The 24,761-nt window shown below is 39.9% G+C and overlaps 1 protein-coding gene across 1 annotated transcript; it reads left to right on the forward strand.

The window, feature by feature from the left end:
• Window positions 1-1,595: 1,595 nt before the first annotated feature.
• On the forward strand, window positions 1,596-18,415 carry MXRA5 (matrix-remodelling associated 5). The gene is made up of 6 exons (XM_010580430.1): window positions 1,596-1,804; window positions 4,150-4,279; window positions 4,604-4,994; window positions 7,656-12,665; window positions 13,249-14,149; window positions 15,704-18,415. The coding sequence occupies exons 1-6, from the start codon at window positions 1,617-1,619 to the stop codon at window positions 17,613-17,615; spliced, it is 8,532 nt and encodes a 2,843-aa protein (XP_010578732.1). The 5' UTR covers window positions 1,596-1,616; the 3' UTR covers window positions 17,616-18,415.
• The last annotated feature ends 6,346 nt before the right edge of the window (window positions 18,416-24,761 follow it).

The raw sequence follows: 24,761 nt of genomic DNA on the forward strand, positions 1-24,761 counted from the left end.
CTTCGCCAGCCCCTCGCGAGTCACCGCGATTTCCTCTTAACCTCGGCGAGCACCTCCTGTAGCAAAATGCGGTGCCCCCTCCCCAAGGGGCTCGAAACGGATAGGACGTTTTTTAAAGGGAGTTCTCATTAAAGGGAACATTATGGAAAAGAGCACCTGAATATTCTTAACGGAATTAAAAGCTATTTGTCTTGTAAGGAATGGTAAACGTCTCATTAACTTGACCACAGATATTTGAGAAACCTCTTCATCCCGATGAGCCTCTCCTTTGAACTGTAATGGTTTGCACATGATGGTCTTAGGGAAAAAAAATGTGTGTCTCATTGCTAGCAGATCTGAGAAAATCTGACTTTTATACTAAAAGCAATAACTAATGGAACTAATAATAGCTAGTAGAACGGAATGCCTTTCCATCTTTGTCACGCAGTTATGCAAGAGCAGGAATACTAAATTTCTGCTACTAATAGTAGCCTGCATTCCTGTATGGCTTTAATCTGAAGAGCTCAAATTCTTCTGATGGTAGGGACAAGAATAGGGATATTTCAAACTCATTTCACCAAGTTAGGCTGCTTAATCTGTAATTAGACATCCACATAAATTATTTTATTTTCAGAAATGGTTAGTGCTCAAGGTCAAGTTCAAGTTGTGTTTTCTTGTCTGTTCTGGCACAGTGCGCATCTTTAAATGACCCTCCATGGGTCTAGCCGTCCAGGTTTAGACACACAGTTCTGAAAATCTGAACTCAAGTGTTGATAGGCAAGGCAAGATTATATGTATAAATTTTGTTGCTTACAGTTCTTCTTAGGTCTGTGCTTATGCTTCTAAATAAATTGTCAAGATTTATCAATTCGTAGCTCCTGTTTGGTTAAGATTGCAACGTAAGAGCACATCCAGCATCGCACAGTAATGTGTGGCAGAGGATGACAGAGTCCAGATCTGTGGCCAACCAATTCTTTCCTTCACTCTCTCTCTCTCAATGACAGCATTTCCCATAGACACTATGAATGCGACTCACTCAGCCGCATTTTACCCTCCTGAAAGTTAGTAGCCTGTCTAAAAGCTTGGCAGCTAGGCTGGGTGAGTTAGCTAATCAGGGACCTAATGAGGCTGAATCGTACTATTTCTGGGTACCCGATCAGGTAGATACCTGATATTGTTCCTCTTGAAATGAACGTGGGTAGCTTTTTTTCTTTCATTGACTGTAGAGGGAGCCATGGCAATTTGCTTGAACTAGGTGCTTCCCTTGAAGTTTTCTAATTTTTAGGCGAGAGGAGTACTACTACTATCCTTGGCATATAGAACAAGCCTACGGAATTTATTACCGTGGGGAGACAGCGTGACTTTGGTAAGATAGGTTTTTAGTAGAGTAGTAGAAGGGAATTACGGGGGGAAAGCTAACTCTGAAGGAGCAAATGAGGCGGGAGGAAGACAACCTCTTCCCGACTGCCCTTCGCCTTGACTCTGCGGACCTTCTGGGACGCTGCGGAGCGCGGCTAGGTCTCTAAAGCTTCCTAAAAGGACTTAAACCAATCACGTTTCTTCTCTCTTTCCCCCCCCTCCCCGGCTGTTTCCCCCCCGGACGACCCAGGAGGAGCGAGGCGAGGGGAGGCGACAAGATGGGGGCGCGGGCGGCGGCGGGGGCGCTCTCCGTGGTGCTGATCCTGGGGCTGGGGCTGCCGCCGGGCGCCCTGGGTTGCCCCCAGCCCTGCGCCTGCTACCTCCCCACCGAAGTCCACTGCACCTTTCGGTCCTTGGCAGCCGTGCCGGCGAGGATTTCGAAACATGTGGAAAGAATCAATTTTGGGTTTGTATGGCAGGGCGTAGCAAACGGCTTCGCAGTCTCGGTGCCGAATGCCGGAGCTCTTCGCGGACGGCGATCTCTGCGTGTTGCTTTTTAAGTAGAATCGCAGAGACGGGGGGTTACTCGCAGGCGCTGTATTTCAAGCACTGCCAGTACTGGCGTGGAGAGAGCTTTAGCGTAGCCTTCCTGTTTCAAAGAAGAGTTACTGTTGTTTTCGAATAAATATTTACATCATGGTGTCAGTGGTTCTTGACAGATAGGACACGCAGTCTTTTATAGTCTATAAAAAAACAGATTGAATTAAACCTACTATGGGGTTTCTACTAAATGGTGAATTTTATCCCTGATGTCAAAAAATACAGCAGGAATAAAATTCTGTGATGTAGCCAGGTAGCATTTTGGAGAACAATGACATATAGCATATCTTAAAGCAATACAGTAAAAACAAAGTTATTCCGTTGCCTTTGCAGTTGTTTTGGGGTTTTTTTTTTCAAGGAACTTAAGCACAATATAAGCAGACATCAATGTTTTGGGGAGAGATTGCTCAGGCTCCAACTCACTTTCCTCCTCCAGGGTATTGCCAGCTCACACCTGTCTGTCAGATTGTGAGACAAGAAGGCAGGTACAGTTGGCAGGCTGCCTGTCACAGAAGTGCTGTGTAGGATCATTATGTGACAGGGCATGGTGCAAGAGTCACAGTCCTCTTCTGCTTGATATCAGAGCTGCCTCACTGCCTGGTATGAACTCACCCTGACCACCTCAAGGCCTGTAAGCTGCAGCTCACCATGCAATGACTGACAGTAGGGACCTTGATTTTATTTTTTTTTTGCTTCTCCATAGTTAAAATTTGTATCCACCAGCACTTTATCCACCTAAAGCCTAATTTTGATTTTAGTCTCAAAGTGCCCTTGTACTCAGTAACTCTGTATTACAGCAATCTGTACTTTCATGCCATTTTTGAGTCAAAAATGCCTCCCTCTCCCCCCACATTCAAACCCACACATATTCACAGTCAACTCTCCCCCATACATCAACATTCTGTGGCAAACTCTATCCCTAAATTGCTTTTCAAAATGCGATGTAGGCTTCTAAGTTATTTAGACATTTTGGCTGTTTTTTAATAAAAGTACGTTATTTGATACTGCTAGCATAAAAGCCCTTTCCTATCTTTGCCCCTTCCCGTGGAAAAACAGTCTTAGCTATCTGTTGTTGCATTTCTTTCAATTTGGAAAGCAGCTTTTACCATATTTGTATTTTAAGGTGCTATATATTTAGTAGGTAAAGATTGTTTTCCTAACTAGAAATAATTTAGGTAAAATTATTTAGAGAACTTAATATTTTTTAGAAGGCCTGATGTTGAAATAAGGAATTTTAACAGGATGACTGCTATAAGCCTAGTAGATCTGTAATAGGACTAAAAATATCAAAACAGTAGCCTAAATTTTTAGCAAATTCAGAATCTTCAGATAGGTAACATGATGAGGATCTGAAAGTATTTCCTCCATATTCAAAGCATTTTAATTTCTCGCTGTCTCTTCCCTTCCTTTCTAGAAAGTGTTACAAAATAGGAAAAATATTTAAAATTCTATGCTTAATTCAGAGGCTTAATGCCCAGATTAGCTCGTACATTTAATTTTATGTCTACATGTGGAAAACCCCGAATGTAGAGCTAGGCCACCGACCTTAAGACTTCTGTATTGGCAAATAAAACCTGATTTATTTGTCCAAAGTGAAACTGAATTATTTTCAAGAAGTAGATTTTCGATATTACTTCTCTAAAAGGGTTTTCTAGGCTCAAATTATGTAATCGGAAGGTCAATTCCTAGATCTTATGTAATTAGTTGCTGTAGCAAATTACATGTAACAGTCAGTGAAGCGGGATGTGACTTCCTGCTTCTCATGCTGTTTGGGAGATACCTATTTTTAATGTCCTCTCTCCAAATCGTTATTCATTTATTGTTAGATGCTGTTTTGGCAACACTGCAGCCTGCCTAGTTTGCCAGACTCCATAGCATCATTGTTTGGCTACAGGCCATTAATTTATTACCGTTCCATAAACCAAGCTGCATGGAAAAACACACTGACAACTATTTGAACTTAAACTCCTATTTATTACTCTTACTCCTAAATTACAGCTAAAGTGCCACAAATTGAGTTAAAAGAAATCTTAATCTAAACATGAACTAAGTATACTTGGCCTTGTAAAAATGTTTCAGTAACTTCTGGCCCTTTGACAATGCATTAAGATCCCTCCAGTTTTTCCTGAAACTTAGGTTATGCTAATTTTACATTTGCAGTCCATGACACTCAGTGCATAAAATGTAACTGCACATGTGATTTTTTTCCAGGTTTAACAGTATACAGTCTATACACGAAAACTCCTTTGCAGGACTTACAAAACTGGAATTGCTCATGATACATGGAAATGACATTCAGAATATACCTAATGGTGCTTTGAAAGATCTTGTGTCTCTACAGGTAATGCTCAGGTCTTACTGAATTTCATAAATTCTAACTTCCATGAATAACAAAAGACAAAAACAAGCGGGTTTTGTAATGCCTTTCTTAGGTTTAAGGTAACATTTTTCCCCAAATACACTGGAGATCTATTAACTACGTCTATGTCATACTTGATAATGCCAACTAATACTCAGTTGTGTTCTCCCTCTTTGACCAGCGTATCATTTTTCAGTGGTGCAGAGGATATTTGAATGTGGGAGGAAAACCTCTGCTTGCTTGCTATTCTGTTTGGATTTAGATCAAAAACCAAAATTAATCTCTTTTTTTTTTTTTTTCTTTTAGGTTTTCAAAATTAGTTACAATAAATTGAAAGTCATAACTGGCCAAACTCTTCAAGGACTTTCAAGCTTAATGAGACTGCACATGGACCACAACAGAATTGAGTTTATTCATCCAAATGCTTTTAATGGATTAACTTCTCTGAGACTGGTCCACTTAGAAGGAAATTTGCTCCAGCAGCTTCACCCCCACACCTTTTCAACATTTATGGTCCTTGATTATTTCAAACTGTCAACAGTGAGACATCTCTACCTATCTGAAAATGCTCTTAGGACCTTGCCTGCAGGGATGTTTCAAGGCATGCCCCTGCTGGAAAATCTTTACCTTCATGGGAATCCATGGGCCTGCGACTGCAGTTTAAAGTGGCTCCTTGAATGGAACGAAGTTTCTGGAGGTAAGAGCAAAAATGCCAATGCTTCTTCAACTCATAATGTTAGATCTTTTTTTTTCCTGTTCTGCATACGGATGGTTCTGTTATTTCCTGAGTATTATTACTTACATGATGTCTATGTGTACTATTGTGTTCCATTACCATTCAATAAATGCATGTATTTAAAAAACAGTGTAAAGAAGAAGCAGTTGTGTGTCACTGGCTAAAAATCTGTATTCAAACCCAAAGGAATTAGCCATTACATTCAAGATGGAAAAAGTGATAGTGACATTTGTAGTTGGAAGGAGGAGATAGGTTATAACCTGTTAATGTGTTCCTTTGTACAGCGATACACCTTTGACTAAGGGCTGGCGATTGTTCTCAACCAGCAAAGCTAGTAACTATGTGCTCTTGTGGGAGGTGGAAACGTTGGATTTGAACTTGTTTGGCTAAGGAAGGAATGGAAACCAGGTTTCCAAATTCCTGGATGAGTCCTTTAACTTTGATGCTATTAAAGTTAAGGCTGTTAAGTAATATGCATCCTTCATGTCTACCTGTGTTTCTTCATTGACCACGACTTCCTTTTGTGATGGAGAAAATCTGGTTTAAGTATTTTCAAAGAACACCTACAATCTTGCAATTTTTTTCCTAGAATAACTGGTCTATCTTCGTTTAGGCTTAGATGTGAGATAAGTATCACACTGCTTAGGCTGGAACAATTCTGGTCATGTGCAGAAGCAAAATACAAGAAGCAAAAAAAAAAAAAAAAAACCAACCAGAAGAGTTTTATAATGCCTATATATCAGGAATACACAAAATGAGGGGTTTTTTGAATGTCAGTTTTTGATTTGGGTATCTCAGTTCACTAATGCCCCACCTCAGGTTGCTAAGTGCTTACTGTAGTAGGCCAGAGGGACTGGTGTTATACCAGAGCTGCCGCTAAAATATTAAGAGGGAATTGTCATTTAATTGCAGCTGAAGATGTCTCGAATGCTGGAGTCACAAGGTGTATATAATGATTTGAAGCATGTATGGTGGATGATGGTGGGTCTTGCCATCTTAGAATACGTAATTCATCGCGGTTTTGCACTTAGCTATACGACAATACTTTTAAAAGTGTGTGATACTTGAATGTGTAATGTAAGTGTTCCTGCCTGAACTGATACTTGAGGCATCTAACTTCGATATTCTATTTCACTAGCTTACATTTTAATATTCTTATATACTCTCCTTGATCCAAATGAGTATGTATATTAAGTGTACTTAAGTTGCACTGTAAGTTATAACAATGAAATACTAGATGAACTTTCTTCCCTTGTGCAGTGTTGGCTTTTTAACATTTTTATTCAATTAGATTCCCTTTTTGCACTACAACAGCAATGATTATGGGAAAGAGAAAATAATTTATCCATGCCATTTACATGTATGACAGGTTTTGCATCTTTATATAACTATAACATTACCTTCTTTGGGAATTCTGTCCAGATAGAGTTATTAAAGTTCTTCAGACCAATGTGACCACTGCCAAGTTGGTTGTGGGCCAGTTCTGTCATGAAGCGTGCTTCCTTATCTTTGAAACATCATACTTGAATCTGCAAGTGATAGACTGGTTCAGTTAAATATTCCATTTGTAAGAACTTTTCAAGCAAATTAATGTATCAGACTGGAAAAGCATATATTTTTAATTAAAAAATGGTATGAAATTTTGCCACTCTTCCCCTTCTTCTAACATTTTGCCTTATTACCCACCCGTATATTGGTCATTCATTCAAAGATCCCTTATTCCTCAGGAGTGATCAGCATGACAGTTATTCCTAGAATAACTGGAATACATTTTATTTACAACATGTTTCCAAACTAAATATGTAAGGCGACATTTGACATTCTAGTGAGCAGAACAATGTAATAAATATATGACTGTTATTTTGCAGACAGGAGTATTTCTGGCATTGTTAGAAGAGAGGAGTCAAGGCTATCATTTCCTGTTTTAGTGCTCCTTCTCTGTTTTAGTTTTTATTTTATCGTTGCAGAGTTTACAGTTATTTCAGAGGTCAGGGAAGAAGTGGCACTTACTTACTTTTTTTTTTGCTGCTGATAAGCTTGTAAGTGCAGGAACTAGTTGGCAGATTTTGGTAGCTACAGTAGAATGTTTTGTATATTGCCAGTACTGTTGTTAATGAATAGAGAAGAATAAAAAGCTTCTTGGATTATTTAATGATGAAGTTCAGCATTTCTCGGGCAAATGCTGCATGTTTGAAAGCTGAGAGGACCCAGTCCTCTTCACGTTAGATCCACAAGTTCGATAGGCAGGCTGTCACTGAACAGATGCAGACTTTTTAACACAGTGTAGATTTTTGCTGACTTATAAAATATTGCTCTGAAGACTTCAATTTCTAGGCATTTTATTCAGAGGCAGTGAATCTAATTTTCAGAAGGATGGAGTATTCGATCCTCTCATTAAAGTCAGAAGAAATTGTGGTCAGTTTGAGAATCAGGCACCCATTCAACTGTAAAACAAAGAGGTGCCGTTTTAAAAGCCTTGCCTTATGTGTCATCTGCCATAATGCATTCCTCATGCGGTCCATTTTGCACTTTTGAGAGTTCTCTAACTCTAGGACAGAGTTTTTCAGCTTACCTATCTTTTGTCTCCCCCCTTTTTTTTTCTTTCTTTTTTTTTTCTTGCAGGTGTTTTAAAATGCAAAAAGGACAAAGCCTATGAAGGGGGGCAGCTCTGTCCTAAGTGCAACAGCCCGAAACAGCTGCAGAAAGAAGATATTCAAAACTTGAAAGATATTTCCTGTAGGAAACCTGTCATTCAGTCCTCACTGAGGCAGAATAGCAGCACTCAAGATGAAGAAGATGGTGACAGTTACGAACTCCCTCTGGAAGAGCTTCAGTCCTCTCCATGGAACATTACTCTAAATATGACTGATGAGCATGGCAATATAGTCCACCTGAACTGTGAAATCAAAAAACCAACAGGCTCTACCAGAATTCAGTGGAATCAAATCCAGACTCAGGAGATAGATATAAATGCTACAATTTCACTGGATTTTGAATGTCCAATGAATCGAGAAAACTATGAAAAACTATGGAAGCTTATAGCTTATTACAGTGAAGTACCTGTCAAGTTAGAGAGGGAATTTATGCTCAGCAAAGAGCCTAAAATAAGCTATCAGTACAGGCAAGGCTCAGATTATGATGCTCTTTACTACACAGGCGTAAAAGCTCAAATACTGGCTGAGCCTTCCTGGGTAATGCAAGCTCTTATAAATATCCAATTAAACAGGCACCAGAGCACAGGGAAAAAAGTGGTGCTATCTTTTTTTACAGCATTTTCTCAGAAATTTCGTACCAAAGACACTGGGCAGCAGAGAAGCTGGGTAATGATAGAGCAAAACCAGAGCACAAGGACAGCGCAGAGTGTGGTGGAAGGGTCGGAGTTTCAGCTGAGCTGCGATGTGAAAGCCTCTGAGCGCCCCTCCATTCAGTGGCTCTTTCCAGATGGGACTAAGCTGCAGGCGCCATTTAATCAGAAAGACAGTAGGTTTTCCATTCTTAGTAGCGGCCAGCTAATAATCAAAGCAGTGAGTTACACTGATGGTGGTTTGTACCACTGTGTTGCCCAAGTGAGAGATGATGTGGATGTAATGGCTTACAGACTTGTAGTGCAGCCTCCAGCTATACAGGTAGCTGATTCAGACGTAGTGAGAGTTGAAAAAAATGTTGGAGATCCAATAGTTTTGCCATGCAATGCAGTTGGCATCCCAGAGCCACAGTTGAACTGGATTCTTCCAAACAGCCAGGTACTTACTGATTTATCAAACTCTTCAAAAGGATATATGTTGGACAATGGCACTTTGCTTATTCCAAAAAGCCACGTCAGTGATAGTGGCCATTACAGATGTGTGGCTGTCAATCAGCAGGGATCAGATCAGTTTGTTGTAAGGGTCACAGTAAATAAAATGGTGTCTGATAGGTCATTTAAAAGAGTAAAACTAAAAAAGCGCCCAGGCTCAAAAAGTTTGTCAAAAACAAGAGGGCGAGTCATAGATGATGGAGAGGGATCAGGGACAGGAGGGGTGGAGGAGTTCCCACGAAGAAAGAACCACCTGAAAGACTGGGAAATATCCTTCAAACAAAAAAGTGACCAGGTGCCAGAGGCTCAAATTAAAAAGGGGAAGAAGGGCAGAAGGAAAATGAAAATCTGGAAAAGTACTGATAAAACCCATGACAGCAATGTTGCAGAAGGCCGGAGAGTATTTGAATCTCGAAGGAGAATTAATGTGGCAAGCAAGCAGATTAATCCACAGCATTGGGCTGACATTTTGGCAAAGGTCCGTGGGAAGAATCTTCCTAGAACAACAACAGCTACAGCCATTTCTTCAACAACCGCAGTGCCATCAGTCATGCAGAAAACTACTCCAGTCCCTCATCCAGTAGCTAGCCCTCCGCCTTCAGAGACAGCAGCTGATGTGGTAGATTCCTCTGCTGATACATCACCTGTGAGTGAAGATGAGCCATTCCCAGTCACTGTTTCCCACAACACTAACGCATTTTCAGTCCAATCCATATTAACGAGGTCGGAAACTGAACCTTTCTCCGACCACAGGGCTTTAGAAACACCTGCAAGTATAAACTCTGTACAAATCGCTGTATCAGGTCCATATTTGACTCCTGTCTCTGCAACTGTGCAACCCCAAGGCCAGCAGCATCTTGATGTCAGGACTGATGATTCAGTTGTAGTTAGAGAAAATATCCATGCTTTCACTGAAGACCCTCTAACCAGACAAGTTGTAACAAACTTTCCTAGAATCCAGAGCAGTTCATTCACAGTGGAAAGTGAAGATAGAACTATATCTTCTATATCAGAGGAAAATTCTGCTTTTGCTGAGCTACCACTTGATGCTACTGTCCTAGCTGAGTCTCAGACTGTGGATCTTCATAGTGTCATAGAGACAAGTGTGAAGTTAAATGAAGTGGACCCCATGAGTGTTGACACCATAATTTTAACACCTTCTCAGCTGGATGAGATCATCCCAACAGGTTCTGTAGGCACTACTACCATTTCTTCATCCGTTTCTCCATTTGTTACAGAAAAGAGCGATGACTTGATAGACCAGCGCAAAGAAGTATCCACAGGTCAGCCAAAAATGGCAGACTTAAGTACAAGTTTTCCATCTGTCACACCCATCAGGGTTCAGAGCATGGAAGAACCTGAGACCCACAGGAATACATTGACTCAAGAAAGCATGTCCAGCAGTTATGCAGAGAGTTTTCAGGGAGGAGAACGTAGAAACCTGGCTGCTCCAAAACCAGATCCCACATTCATTTTGCATAGTACTGATGCTCTTCGTAAAACAACAGAGGGGATAAAAACTGCTTCTTCCATCAGTAGATTGACCACTGTGGCCACAACAACAACTCCCTATAGAAAGACCATGCCTTCACTTATTACACAGCATGTTAGAAAAAGGCCTTATGGGAGAAGGAGATTGAGGCCAAACAGAATCCGACAAAGACCAAAGCCTTCCCCTGCTGCTGTTTTAACCACAGAGGCAATGCCTGTCGTTCCAAGGACACCTGAAGTTGAACCTGTGACCAGAACATCTTCTGCAACTCTTGCAAGTCCTGATCTTAAAAACAATGTCAAAATACAGGCTAAGGAAGAGAAGCATGTGGAATTCACTCCTCCATTAGTTACTGATTCGATTGTCTTAGAGAAAATTACCAAAATCAGAGAGGTGGTCACAACTTCATTCTTTAGGCCTACTGCTTCTCCACCTGAAGCAAAACATGTGACACTCTCTGCTGCTCCCAAAACCTTGGCACTTCCAGTGACTGCACCTATCACGATTTTATCATCATATGTTGTACATGACGCAGTTCCCACGAAAGAGTCAAGTGCACCTCTGAAACCAGAGCAAAGTGAAGTGCCAGCATACCGTTCATTAGTCAATATATCTGAGGAGAAGGGCATTAAAGGAGATTCTATAACTATGGATAGTAAGGCAGAACAATCAAGCACAACAGCTTCTCCTGAGCATATGAACAGCTTGATACTATCTGCAAAACCAGAATCTCAAGAAGAGCCTGTCCTATTTGACTCAGAAGTTGCGGTTAATGAAACAAACACCGGAACATTCCAGCTGAAATATCCCACTATGGCTGACTTAAGTATTCCTGTTGGCACAGTGGAAGGTTCAAAGGAGCCATGGAAGCCCACAGTGTCTTTAGAAACACCAGCAATAACTGAGACACCTCAGCAACATGAGATGATTACTTTGTCCTCCTCCTTCAGCACGACAGAAACTCAGACTTTTCTACTTAGAGAAACAAAGAAATCTGTTGCTTCCCAGACTGGGACAAAGCCATCTTCCTTGGATAAAAAGGAAGCTATGTCACATGTATTCCATCGTGATCCCACTTCGCAGACAACTGAAAGGCTTCTGACTACATCCACTGCCTTTATTCCATTTATAAAATTTGCCACTCTTCCCCCTTCCATTTCAAGCACTTCACATCCTTCTCTTCATTATACCACCGAGGAAAGTAATGCCTTCAATCAAGAAAGGTTCCCAGAAGCAAAACAAGTTGAAGCAGGTGGTGACAAAATGGTGGTGAGCTCAAGACAGATGGTACACCCTACTCCTTCCTCTAGCCAAAACAGGATTAGCATACAGTTGAAAGAGGAGCAATTCAAAGAGTTGTATAGTAGCAAGTCAAACAATAGTTTACTGCTAAATCCAAACCTTCCCCATCCACCCGCTGGAATGATACCAAGCCTAAACCAAAGACTGCCTGTTGTGCCTCCAAAGCATGTTCCAGTAAGAGGCACAGTGAAGCCTCCATATATTGTAACACAAGGTTCATTTCGCTATTTTATAACACAGCAGCCTCTTCACTACACAAACAAACCAGAGATAACAGCATATGCAGCACATACCATCCAGGACAAAAAATCTTTTGCCTCTCAGAGAGAAACAACTACCCCAACACAAGCATCTCCATTTCACAAAACAAATCCATTCACTGCAAGCAAGTTTGGTAATCAGGGTCAGAACAGATACAATATTAATTCAAGATTTTTTGGAAATAACTATGTCCCAGATAACAGAGGCACAGCAGGGAGACTACCAAGTCAAGGGATCCCCTATTATCCCAGTTCCAGAATGCCATTCCTTTTCAACAGAACAAGGATATTCCCTCATTTAGGTTTGCATCCTAAACCAGTGGTCCCTAGTCAACTAGTCCCAAAAGACACAAATGAGAAGAAGGTTGGCCAGGTCTTCCCTACTAGGATTACAGTGCAGAAAGCTACAGCTATTCCAGTGCCTCCAATGCCACACACCACAACCACCACATCACCACCAGCAGTGATTTTGAAGATCACCCCTCCAGCCTTTCAGCACACAAAACCACAGATATCCACCACAGTTCATCCTTTTAAAAGTGTCCATCATCATCATCATCATCATCAAAAAGTTCCATCTGTGCCTTATGTGGGAGGCATTATGCCACTCAATTCGACTGTAATTCAATCTTCCACTAATTTCAGGATACATGGAGAAAGACCTAAAATTATCACAAAAGGGTCCCAGAGCATATCCATTCTTGCTGAAGCAGATGCTTTTATCCCTTGTGATGCAGTAGGGGAACCCAAACCTTTTATTACTTGGACAAAAGTCTCTACAGGTAAGACAAGAGAAAAATGTGTTCTTCCACATGGTTTTTTAAGGGTACAAATACTTGGGTTGTTGCACAGAAATGCAAAATGATTGCAGGAATAGTCCAAAGCACTGGAGAATAATTTCTGTCTCTTTTAAAAAGTGACTAACTGCAACTAATCATTGCAGGTAAAATAACTTTGCAGTATTTCTTGTAGTAAAAGAAAACCTCTACCATTTAATGATTATTCACAGCAGTTAGAGTTTGTGAGTATGGGTTTGTTAACATTGCTGCCTTAAGTATTGATGTGTATGTCATTTCCATAGGCAGAAGGAAAAGAGAAATTACATAAAGATTTAAGAGGAATCCTAAAGCATAAAGCCCTTAAAAGTTCCCACACTGTACATGCTTGCAAGCTAGTATGGTTAGTTCTGCAATAGAAACAAAGACTAATTGGAGCTATGGAGAGTGTCAGACGTTATGTGATCCATCTGAAGTTGTAGTTGGTGTTAAGTAAGTCTAAAATCTTAGGTAAGACTTCTTCAATGCAATGATGTATGTCTTAAGCTCTTTGACTTTCCGTTTTTTTTCTTTCCTCTCACCTTCCCAGGAGCTCTAATGTCAGCCAACACCAGGTTACAAAGGTTTGAAGTCTGGAAAAATGGTACCCTCCTTATCAGAAATGTTCAACTTCAGGATCGTGGACAGTATTTGTGCACAGCTCAGAACCTGCATGGCATAGATAAAATGATCATTGTGCTTACAGTTGTAGCCCACCAGCCCAAAATTTTACTTTCCCGCTATCGAGATGTCACGGTCTATTTTGGAGACACCATAGCAATGGAATGTCAGGCTAGTGGGACTCCAAGCCCACATATTTCATGGATTTTCCCAGATAGGAAGATTTTGCAGACAGTCACCACCACAGAAGGCAGGATAATGCTTCATGAAAATCGAACCCTGTCTATCAAGCAAGCAACTTTTTCAGACCGAGGAGTTTACAAATGCGTAGCAAGCAATGCTGCAGGAGCTGACAGCATTGCAGTGAGGCTGCACATCGCAGCCTTACCCCCCATCATCCAGCAGGATAAGCAAGAGAACATTTCCTTGCCCCTCGGTAGCAGTATTAACATCCACTGCACTGCCAAAGCAGCACCTTCTCCCAGCATCCGCTGGGTGGTCTTTGATGGCACGCAAGTCCGACCTTCTCAGTTTGTCAATGGGAATTTATTTGTTTTTCCCAATGGAACTCTTTACATTCGCAACGTCTCCCCCAGGGACAGTGGGACCTATGAGTGCATTGCTGCTAATATGGTGGGAGCTGCCAGGAGAACAATACAGCTCCATGTGAAGAAGCACGCGTCTAATGCCAAGATCACTGGGAGCTCTCCTCAGAGAACAGATGTAACATATGGCAGCATCCTGCATTTGGACTGTAGTGCTTCGGGTGACCCCTGGCCTCGGATATTATGGAGGTTGCCTTCCAAAAGGATGATTGATTCCCTACACAGGTAAATTACTATTTGAGGTGTCACACCTAAATTACAGTTTAGATGAACTTCGAGAACTAAAACCATCTGTATCTGTACAAGTTTCATTCTTGACTTCTGTGAGTTTTGAATGAGGCCCCCAATCCTTAAGGAAGAATTTGAAATTATATCAAAAGATAGCCAAGTCGTAACTTAGCATAATTTTCTTGAAAACAATCATACTCTTGAAAAGTCAGCATCAGGCGTTTGGGATAAGCTGCCACTATTTGTCTTTTACAGCCACTTGTAAATATAGTAAAAAGTCCAATGGCAAAAGTTAAGATATACAGCTTGTGTATTGCTTGTTCCAATGTGCTTAGTCCGCATGGAGTTGCATCGGTGCCTGCTTTTCCCCAGAAGAAAAGGGTTCGCTGAATTTTGTTTATCTGTTGTACAAATCATTATACACAGTAAATATGGGGCAAAGAAATCATCTTATAATTATTTCAGTAAGCATGATCATTTTAACATCCTTGTATAAATAAATATTACTTTGCAATAAGGTTTGTGCAAACCCAGTTGCATATAAATGCCTAAAACAATACCTTCTCCAATGTTCGCAATATCAAGTAAAATATCACTTCTCCAAATCTACAATAATTGTCCTAAGACTTTGCTGAAAACACAATTTCTTCTCTATAAATTATTCATTACTCACTCTTTGAGCACTATAGACAGATGAGAAATGTACTGAAATTAAAATGCACAATTGTCAACAACTTTCTTAATAGCTGAACATAGTTGTCATTTTTTTCATTGACAAAAAATATATTTGCATAGCCTGTAGATAGCACGAAATCCAGAATTCATTTTATGCCTCACAGTAATAGCAACAAAATACTGTTTGGTTTTTTTTTTCATTTTCCCTCGTGATCTTTATGTGGGCTGGTTTTCAAATACAGGAGATCTTCTTTGGGGAGAAAATTGGGGCTACTGAGGAAATTAGTTTTGACCACAATACACCAATTCCATATTGAAGTGGAAAGGAATACTAGCTTTTTAGCACACTGAAAATCTTTTTTTCCATATTTCAAAGCTTAGCAATATTTTGCTTCTTTGTGATTGTTCTAAAGGTTTAAAGTGTTATACCTGTTGCCAGAGGAAGTGACTCATCTTGATTTGTTTTAAGCTGAGGACCCAAGTGCCAGACGCCATAGTTATGGTCCATATAGGTTTATGTGGAGTGTATCATTCAGAGATCCCATATTTGAATGTTACACAATAATGTACCTGCAGTCAGAAGAGTCAAAAATACCATCATTTGGTGTTTAATGCTCAAAACCACCATTAAAGTCATTGAATGGAATAGAATTGCTTGGTTACGAGTGAATAGAATCATTTTTTTTCCATTTGCTTTTTGGTGGTGATGATCTTGGACGTTTCAGACCATCTAATTATCTAACGATAGCAATGCTCCTCTCCTTTTTTTCAGCATGGTTGAGTTATTTGGTTTTTTCCCCAGGTTTCACTCAGTAATTAATACCTAAAATGTGATTTTTGCAGCTCATGTTCTCTTCTTTTTTTCTTTCCTTACAGTAGCTTGGAGACTAGAATCAAAGTATTCAGCAACGGGACTTTGGTTGTCCATTCAGTTACAGATAAAGATGCAGGAGACTATTTGTGTGTGGCCCGCAATAAGATCGGGGATGACTACGTGGTCCTTAAAGTGAATGTGATGATGAAACCAGCAAAAATAGAACATAAGAATGAGAATAACCACAAGGTCAAGTACGGAGGGGACCTGAAAGTTGACTGTGTAGCCACAGGTCTGCCAGATCCTGAGATCTCCTGGGGTCTCCCAGATGGCAGTATGATCAATACCTTCATGCAGTCAGATGACAGCGGCAGCCGGACGAAGCGGTACGTGGTCTTCAATAATGGAACCCTGTATTTCAATGACGTTGGACTGAGAGAGGAAGGGGACTACACCTGCTATGCCGAGAACCAGATTGGGAAGGATGAGATGAAAGTGCGCGTCAAAGTAGTGGCTGAGCCTGCAACTATCAGGAACAAAACTTACGTCATTATTAATGTACCCTATGGTGATGTTGTCACAGTAGCATGTGAAGCCAAAGGAGAACCCACTCCCAAAGTGACCTGGCTCTCCCCAACCAACAGGCCCATTCCTGCCCTATCTGACAAATACCAGATCTATAGGGATGGCACCCTGCTCATCCAAAAGGCCCAAAGATCTGACAGTGGTAACTATACTTGCGTAGTGCGGAACAGCGCTGGCGAAGATCGGAAAATCGTCTGGATCCACGTTAATGTTCAGCCTCCCAGAATCAATGGTCACCTCAGTGCAATAACATCTGTGAGGGAGACAGCCACCAGGGACAGCCGGAAACTTATTGACTGCAAAGCTGAAGGCATCCCTGCTCCACGGGTCTTATGGGCTTTTCCAGAAGGAGTAATCCTGCCAGCTCCCTACTATGGGAACAGGATCACTGTGCATCGCAATGGTACATTGGACATCAGAGGGGTGAGGCAGACAGACGCGGTGCAGCTCATATGCATCGGACGGAACGAAGGAGGGGAAGCGAGACTGATTGTGCAGCTCCTCATCACAGACCATTTGGAGAAACCCTCCTTCAGAGATCCCATCAATGAAAGGATCACTGCCATTGCTGGGCACAGCATCAATCTAAACTGCTCAGTCCAGGGGAACCCCAAGCCCAGCACAAGCTGGATCCTTCCCAATGGCACTGAAGTGCTGAGTGGCAGCCGTCTGCACAGATTTTACCATAAGAGGGATGGGATCTTACACATCAGCAGCCTCTCCGCTGGGGATGCTGGGACTTACCGCTGTACAGCCAGAAACCCAGGAGGTTATGTGGAACGAGTAGTCTTCCTGAAGGTGGGACTCAGGCCAGAAATCAGCAACCAGTACAACAACCTGGTGAGCATCATCAATGGAGAAACTCTGCAGCTCCATTGCATCACCCAGCCAAACCAGCGGGCACAGGTCTCCTGGACGCTGCCCAATGGGATGGTTCTGGATGCCCCCCAAGCTGTGGGTCGCTTTTCCCTGCAGGAGAATGGCTCACTGACGGTGCGCGAGGCTTCTGTGTTTGACAGGGGGACTTACCTGTGCAAGGTGTCCTCGGAGTATGGCACTTCTGTTATGAACGTGCCTGTCATTGTGATAGCCTATCCTCCCCGGATCACCAGTGAGCCCGCACCCGTCATCTATGCAAGGCCTGGAAATTCAGTAAAACTGAACTGCATGGCCATTGGGATTCCTAAAGCAGAAATAACGTGGGAGCTTCCAGACAAATCACATCTGACAACAGGAGCTCAGTCCCGTCTGTATGGAAACAAATTCCTCCACCCTCAGGGGTCATTAGTCATCCAGCAGTCTACTCAAAGGGATGCAGGCTTCTATAAATGCACTGCTAAAAATATACTAGGCAGTGATTCGAAAACAACCTACATACACATATTCTAACACTAAAACAAATGCCTTTGGCTGGGTACTAGTGTTCAAGTCACTGCCAAGCAAGTGCAACAAGGAAAGTACTGCTTGCAACAAAGCCAGGAAGGCTGAGGGCAGGAAAAAAAGGAATTAATCCTATTTTCATGCAAAGTGCATTGCTTTTGTACTCAATATGGTAGTAAGTCCCTGCAATAAAAGGAGGCAGTAGACATACTGAAACTGAGGAGACTAACACGTTGGAAAAGGTCTTTAAATTGTTAAGAGAGTGTAGTGTGGTTTTTCATGCTATCCAATAGCATCTGAGACCTAAAGTACTCTATTCTTGTCAATAGTCCAAAGCTATTCCTTGTTCTAACAAGCACCTTAAAAGTACCAAAGAAGTATTAACTGTTAATAAATGAGCTGCAGTGATAGAAGTGCTTTAGTAAAACATAATTTTCTTAACACCCTGCAGCGCTTTTACATAATCTAGCCTTATAGAATATGATTACTAACCTTTCTGTTCATTCTCCTATCAGCTCTTCAAAATCAAAGACTAACTTAGCAAATAAGAGTGATCTATTTTAATAAAAATACATGCAGACATTACTTACCTTAACATATGAACAAACCTTTTCCAGCTACTAAGGATGCTACAGTCAAATCATTCATTATATATTTTATATATGTTTTTAAATCAGACTATGAGACTAGAAAGAGTAACAATGAACTTGGTCTCATTTTATAAATTATTGGTCTTTACAAGACTCTGATACATTACAGTGTTTTATAATATTAAGGTCAATATACTGTACATTTTATAATAAAAAATATTTTCCAAAAAATGTATTCACTCTGTTTTTCATTTTGTTTTGAGAAAATAGAGAACTCCAAACAATGAGAGTATGAAGTTAAGTCAAAAAACAGAAGTCATGTAGTGTTATACATACTCTTTATCTTTCTAAATGTGATTTCCTAATAAAAACTTAACACTTCTGTATATTTCAGGATACACTTGAAATTTCAATATTTTTTCTGCAATCAAGTATGGTTTATTGGATAATGTACATAATTTTAATAAGATTTATCAGTTATACTATAGAAATGATTGCTACAAGATGCTGAATATGCCCATGTTTCAACAAACAACTCCAGTCGTAATTTTGCAGATGTTAACTCACCTTTAAAACATAGAGATTCTCTGAGATATTCCTGAAGTCTTAAATTTCTGATTGTTCATAAAACTTATGCTCATGTTTTAAAATATGATGAGAATAAAAGCTTTATTTTTATTTTCTCCAGTGATCAAAACATGGCAGAAAGTAATGTAATGTGTTATCCTAATATTTACATTTTGTAAAAACAGTGAACAAAGATTTCCTCCCCCTGCAAATTTATCCAGTTTAGGAAAATTGTAAGCTGTTGCAAAATGTGTATTTATCATCATGGTAAACATACAGAACTGACCTACTTGAAGTAAAAAGTATGTGATTAGAAGGGTGTTGAATGAAATGACAAGAACAAGGACATTGTTGAAGATACAAGGAGCATAATTTATGTGAAAGAATATTTTATAAAATTTATTTTTAAAAAAGTCAGTGCAGGCTAAAAAGTTGTGGCTTGTACACAAGCATTTATTAAAGTTATGTTACTGGCCTAATTAAAAGGCACTTAATTATGTCTTAGTTTCTCTTTTATGGTTTAAACCCTTGGGCCCTAAATCAGCAAATCAGTGCTCAAGGTGAAGCATGTGCCTAAATATCTGGCAGGGATGTAGCTGCTTGTGAGATTAGTTACAGAAGAAAGAAACAACTATTCAAATAGATTTTTAGCTAGATTGCTCTAATCTGGCTGTTTTCCTTGAACATGTCACAGATTAGATATGTCTTTAGTTTCATTATTTAATTTTAGCACTTCTTTATTTTATAGTAGTGCTTGGAAAATGGTAATACAATTTTAATAATAATACATCTTTTAAAAGAGTCTGAAGTCAGCATTTTAGCATTGGAGTAGGAGTCATGCACTTTTATTCATTTGTCGTCCAGTCTTCAGTTAACACTTACGTGAATTGAGAGATATTCTTGGATGCTGAATGACTTCTATATATTTCCATTAAGCAGATTTTTTTTTACGTTAAGGGAAGAAAATAGGATCCAAAATCAAATATTTGATCTGTTGAGATCAAACAAAGCATCTGATAATATTTTATTCATCAATCCAGGATTTCCACTGCTGCCAGTGGAAGTTTTGGAGGCACAAGAAATGAAAGATTTGGCTTAAGTCCTTCTCTTAATTCAAGTCAAGACTTGCATGCTTGCAAAATTCCCTCAAAATTGGATTTAACATTTTTTTATGTATTATAATTTCCATGATGCTTGCCTTCACCCCTTTAATGAAAACACACTCCCAATGCGAGGCCTATAAAATACAGTTTTCTTCCAAAATAAATGTAACAACAGTTTAACAAATATCTTATGAACATTTTTTACACTCGGGCGGTGTTTGGCCGTATGTCCTGTCTGTCATATTCTTTCTCTGCTGAGACACCAGTTGTCCAGGATGTCCATCTTGAGTTCCTTTTGTAGAAATAAAGAAGTTCATGGGGAAACCATGTCTATTCCAGGACTTCTGTTCTTAGGCCTGAATCTATATGTGTCATGGTTTAACCCCAGCCAGCAACTAAGCACCACGCAGCTGCTTGCTCACTCTCCCCTACCCTCTCCACTGGGATGGGGAGGAGAATAAAAAAAAAGAGGTAAAATTCATGGGTTGAGATAAGAACGGTTTAATAACTAAAGTAAAATACAATAATATAACAATAATAATAATGATGAAGGGAATATAACAAAAAAAGAGAAATAAAACCCAAGAAAAGACAAGCGATGCACAATGAAATTGCTCACCACCCACTGACTGATGCCTGACCAGCAATCCACCTTTCTCGGCCGACTCCCCCCAGTTCATATACTGACCATGACGTCCTATGGTATGGAATATCCCTTTGGCTAGTTTGGATCAGCTGTCCTGGCTGTGCTCCCTCCCAGCTTCTTGTACACCTGCTTGAACCTGAAAAATCCTTAACTTAGGATAAGTGTTACTTAGGAACAACTAAAACATCAGTGTGTTATCAACATTATTCACACAGTAAATCCAAAACACACTGTACCAGCTACTAAGAGGAAAATTAACTCTGTCCCAGCCAAAACCAGGACATGTCACTCCGTGTGCTGAATCACCCATCAAATGAAGGCAGTAATAGGACACTGAATTTAAATCATAACTTCTTCCTTTATTTCCATGTAATTATCAGCAAGTTGTGTTAAATAAATCAATGACAAATTCACATTGTCTCAAGGACACAACACTTCATTAATTTTTTTTTCAGAAGTCTTCATTCATCTTTCAGACCAAGCAGGAGCCATACATTCAAAGACAATGGAGCTTGTTCCTTTTCTGATTTTGAGAGGTGCTGGAAATTAAGTGCTTGCTCTTGGTTTGAGAAGGTTTCACAGTTTCTACTTGATCAATCAAAGCAGGTTCTGGATAGTTTGCGTGGAAAAGAAAACTTGCCATTCCTTGCTTTTCGCTTTGAAAATGGAGAAAAAAGATTTGTTTGACATCTTTTTTGGAGAAGCAGACTAACAAGGTGTCTCATTACAACTGCGTAGACTGCAAATGAGTGGAGTTGTATATACCCTTCTTTCTTTGGCCTTCACAAAAAGGTTCACTGTGGCCATATCCCTAACACAACTAACAACTAATAACAAAAATGGAGATAGGAATATAGGCCAGAAAAGCAAAAAACAGGGAATTAAACACGGTATTCATGTCATCAAGATCTGATAAAATCCCTAAAACACTAGCCAGTTCACTTACTTACACATTTTAGTGATTAACTTCAAAAGCTCATGAAGGCCAACTGAGGTACAAAAAGACTGAAAAAATGCTAAAGCTCTAGTTGAGGAAACATAAAACAGCCAAACCCTGCTATCAAGAGAGGGACTTTGTTTAATTCATTACTAAACAATCAATCAAAGAGCATCTGTAGAATAACACAGTGATAAGATGCAGCTGCTCTGGAAGTTTCCGCAACAAATCATATAGTAGCAAACCACTTACCGTCTGACAAAGTAATTAGTCCAGAGTATGGGAAGAGCGAATTGGTATGGTATATCTTACTTTAGCAGAATTTTTTACATAGTCATACAGGATGTTCTCATGTCTGAACTAAAGAAATGTGATTTATCTATTATAAAGTGGGAGAACAGATGTTTTCAAAACATTTAAAGAGGTCATGAGTAAGTGGTTGTCAGCTAGGAGGACATGTCAGCCGAATCCAGCTTAAGTCTGGTACCTTTCCACATTTTCATTAATGGCTATCAATCAGGTATAGAGAAGAGGCTTTGAAAATATGTGAATAATACAAAACTGAGATTAAAGCATGTGGGACCAAATTGCAATTCAGAGTGAACTTTCTAGATTGGTGAAATGATTGGAAGTTTAAAAAAAAATATTCAGTAAATACAAATGCAAGAATTATATTCAAGCGGAAGAAATTGAATACACGTACAGCAAACAATTAGTGAAGAAGGAGTAGGAGTTGTACAAGTTAACAACATGGTGCCATTTCAAATAAAACATTGTCACTTTGAAATCTATTCACGAAGGCTGTGTGAAGCAACATAATGGTGATAACTACTCTCTTTGCAGCCAGACCCAAATACAAAGAAATTGGAAAGTATCCAAGAAAGTGTTTTAGGAAAGATAAACTATAAGGATAAGTTGAAGTAAGATGAGTTTGTTCTGTCTAAGAAAAAAAGGCCAAGTATTAAATACAGCAGTTAATCAAATGTGTAGGAAGTCCTTATAGAGACAGTGGTCAGTTGTTTTTCAGGTTCACTGAGGTTAGTATGAGAAATAATAGTGTTAACTCACTCTAAGGAACCTCTAGGCTAGATACTAAGAAAACTTCAAAACTGTACGAACAGTTGAACAATGTATTATTTTTCTTGAGAACATTTTGAAATTCCCATCTTTGGAGACAGTTAAAAACAGTTTAGTCTAATAACTGTCACAGGTAGTCAAGATCCTTGTCCAAGAAACTGAGAAATCTTAGGGTTCCTTCAACATCTACATTCCTATCTTTCCTAGATTTTTCATAGGACTATGGTATTCTATACACTGGTAAAAGAAAGACTCGTTTGCTAATTTTGGTCTATGCTTGTGATTTTTGTCTATGTAATCTTCATGATAATGCATGAGACATTCTTAACTGTTTAGTACATGACAGATATGGGCACATGACAAATATGTCCACTCTGACCGCATCTTTATGGTGGAAATCTTGTGGAGGGGATTTCTAGAAGCAGCTATGCCTGAGGATCTCTTTATCATTCAAAGAGTTTAGTTTACAAGGCATCTCACATCAGACCATTCACAGAGTTGCACAGAGCAGAAATAAAGAACTGGAAGGACTTCAGGTATCTATTTTACCCAACCTGGGTTTTATTTATCCATATGTTTTCAAATAAGCATTCACTGTCTTTCAGTGTAGCCAGCTAACATAAATTTTTCCTAAAAGCTGTGCAAGCATATGTATAGCTTGTACTCTCATTCCCTCTCTTTTATTGTTTGCAACTTGACCATAGTGTATTTTGAATGATGAAATGCAGTGTTAAGTCCTCGAAGAGAACAATTAACACTCCATTAATCATTCCTCAAACATGCTTCCTGAAAAAGTAAGACAGAAGTCATTCCACACAATGTTTTCACACATGAAGTAGATCATGGAGAATTATCATCTTGTGGTAGAAACAGTGGCTTGTTAGAGCTGTTGCCATTTCTTGATGTATAAAGTTGAAGATTGGTTTGTGTGCCCTAAAGACTTGTGTAATTTTTGCAGCTATTCCTGTTGGCCTAACAAAAGGCATTGTTTTTCACTGCAAACCTTCAGTCTGGTAATACCAGCACTGAAGAGTTAGTTAGCATAAATGTTAGTAACTTTGGTAAATATCTGGGTTAGACTCTCATGTGCCATAAATTGGCTGACCCTGGTTGAAGAGCCACCCAAAATATTCACCCATTCTGTGAGCATCCCCACCTCTTTCTTTGGAACGACGTTGAGTTTCATAGGTGATGTAATATTGAGAGGAAGAAAGTGCGATCAATAGTGAGACACTGTGGTGGTAATTGAGGACATTCCTATTTTTCAACAGAGTCTTTTGCACATGGGAAGTTCTGACCCTCTACTTATTCTTTCTTTGGAATAAGCAAACTTTTCTTTGCATGGGAGGCAGACCTCTCATGTTTCTTTCTTTCCCATAGGCAAGACCCACTGTTACTCTTCATATGGTGAGAGTTATGCATCTGACACCTGGGGTAATGCGACAGGGAAGATGCTATGACATTGGACTGCAGCTGTGTACCACCTACTAAGCACTTCTTTGAATGTGGGGCCTCCATAAAAGCAAATGCATGTTGGCAGCAGTACCATACTATGGCTTCTTCGCTACTCCATGACCCCATTCATCAAGCACAGCTGGCCATAATATCAAAGAATTCACAGACTGGCCACGTCTGATGTGCCAGATCACCGAGTGGGAAAGAGGCATAAATACGTGATGTCTCCCAGCTGCTGGGGACTGGAGATGGCAGCCAGCAGTGTGAGTCTTGACAGGTGTGGGGGTGGAATGACATGACATGGATAGTCAGATTGTAAAATTAAAAGAATAAGTGGTGCTGTCACACCTAATTACCTCCTGTGGTGTTCTGTATCACTCAAAGCACACCTGACATCATATGCACGTTCCATAACCCCTGAATTAAAAACACATGCATAGGTTTCACTGATACCTTTACTCCAAGTGTTAGTTAAAAAATCTTTAAAGCTCTGACTCAAAACTAGATTTTTTTCTTTATTTCTACCACAAATGGTCAATGGACTAAACCACTATACTCACCTAGTAAGAACTGCTCTGTGCTTTTATGAGCTTCTCTGGAATATTACGATAAATGAGCAATATATTTTCACAAACCTCTATTTACTAACCTAGGGAAAGAGGACTGGTAATCAAGGATGACAAATGCATGCAGCTCCTGTAGAGCTAGCAAGCAAAACATCCCACTGAAATCAATAGAAAAGTACTTGGACTCCAAATTGTCTATAAAAAGAAATTCTTA

This window comes from Haliaeetus leucocephalus, unplaced genomic scaffold, assembly GCF_000737465.1.
Source record: "Haliaeetus leucocephalus isolate CR32 unplaced genomic scaffold, Haliaeetus_leucocephalus-4.0 Scaffold712, whole genome shotgun sequence".
Lineage (NCBI taxonomy): Eukaryota > Metazoa > Chordata > Aves > Accipitriformes > Accipitridae > Haliaeetus > Haliaeetus leucocephalus.

Coding starts and splice junctions, on each gene's coding strand:
- MXRA5 (XM_010580430.1), top strand. CDS start 1,617: ATGGGGGCGCGGGCGGCGGCGGGGGCGCTCTCCGTGGTGCTGATCCTG. Junction 1,805..4,149: donor GTGGAAAGAATCAATTTTGG/GTTTGTATGGCA, acceptor ATTTTTTTCCAG/GTTTAACAGTATACAGTCTA. Junction 4,280..4,603: donor AAGATCTTGTGTCTCTACAG/GTAATGCTCAGG, acceptor TTTTTCTTTTAG/GTTTTCAAAATTAGTTACAA.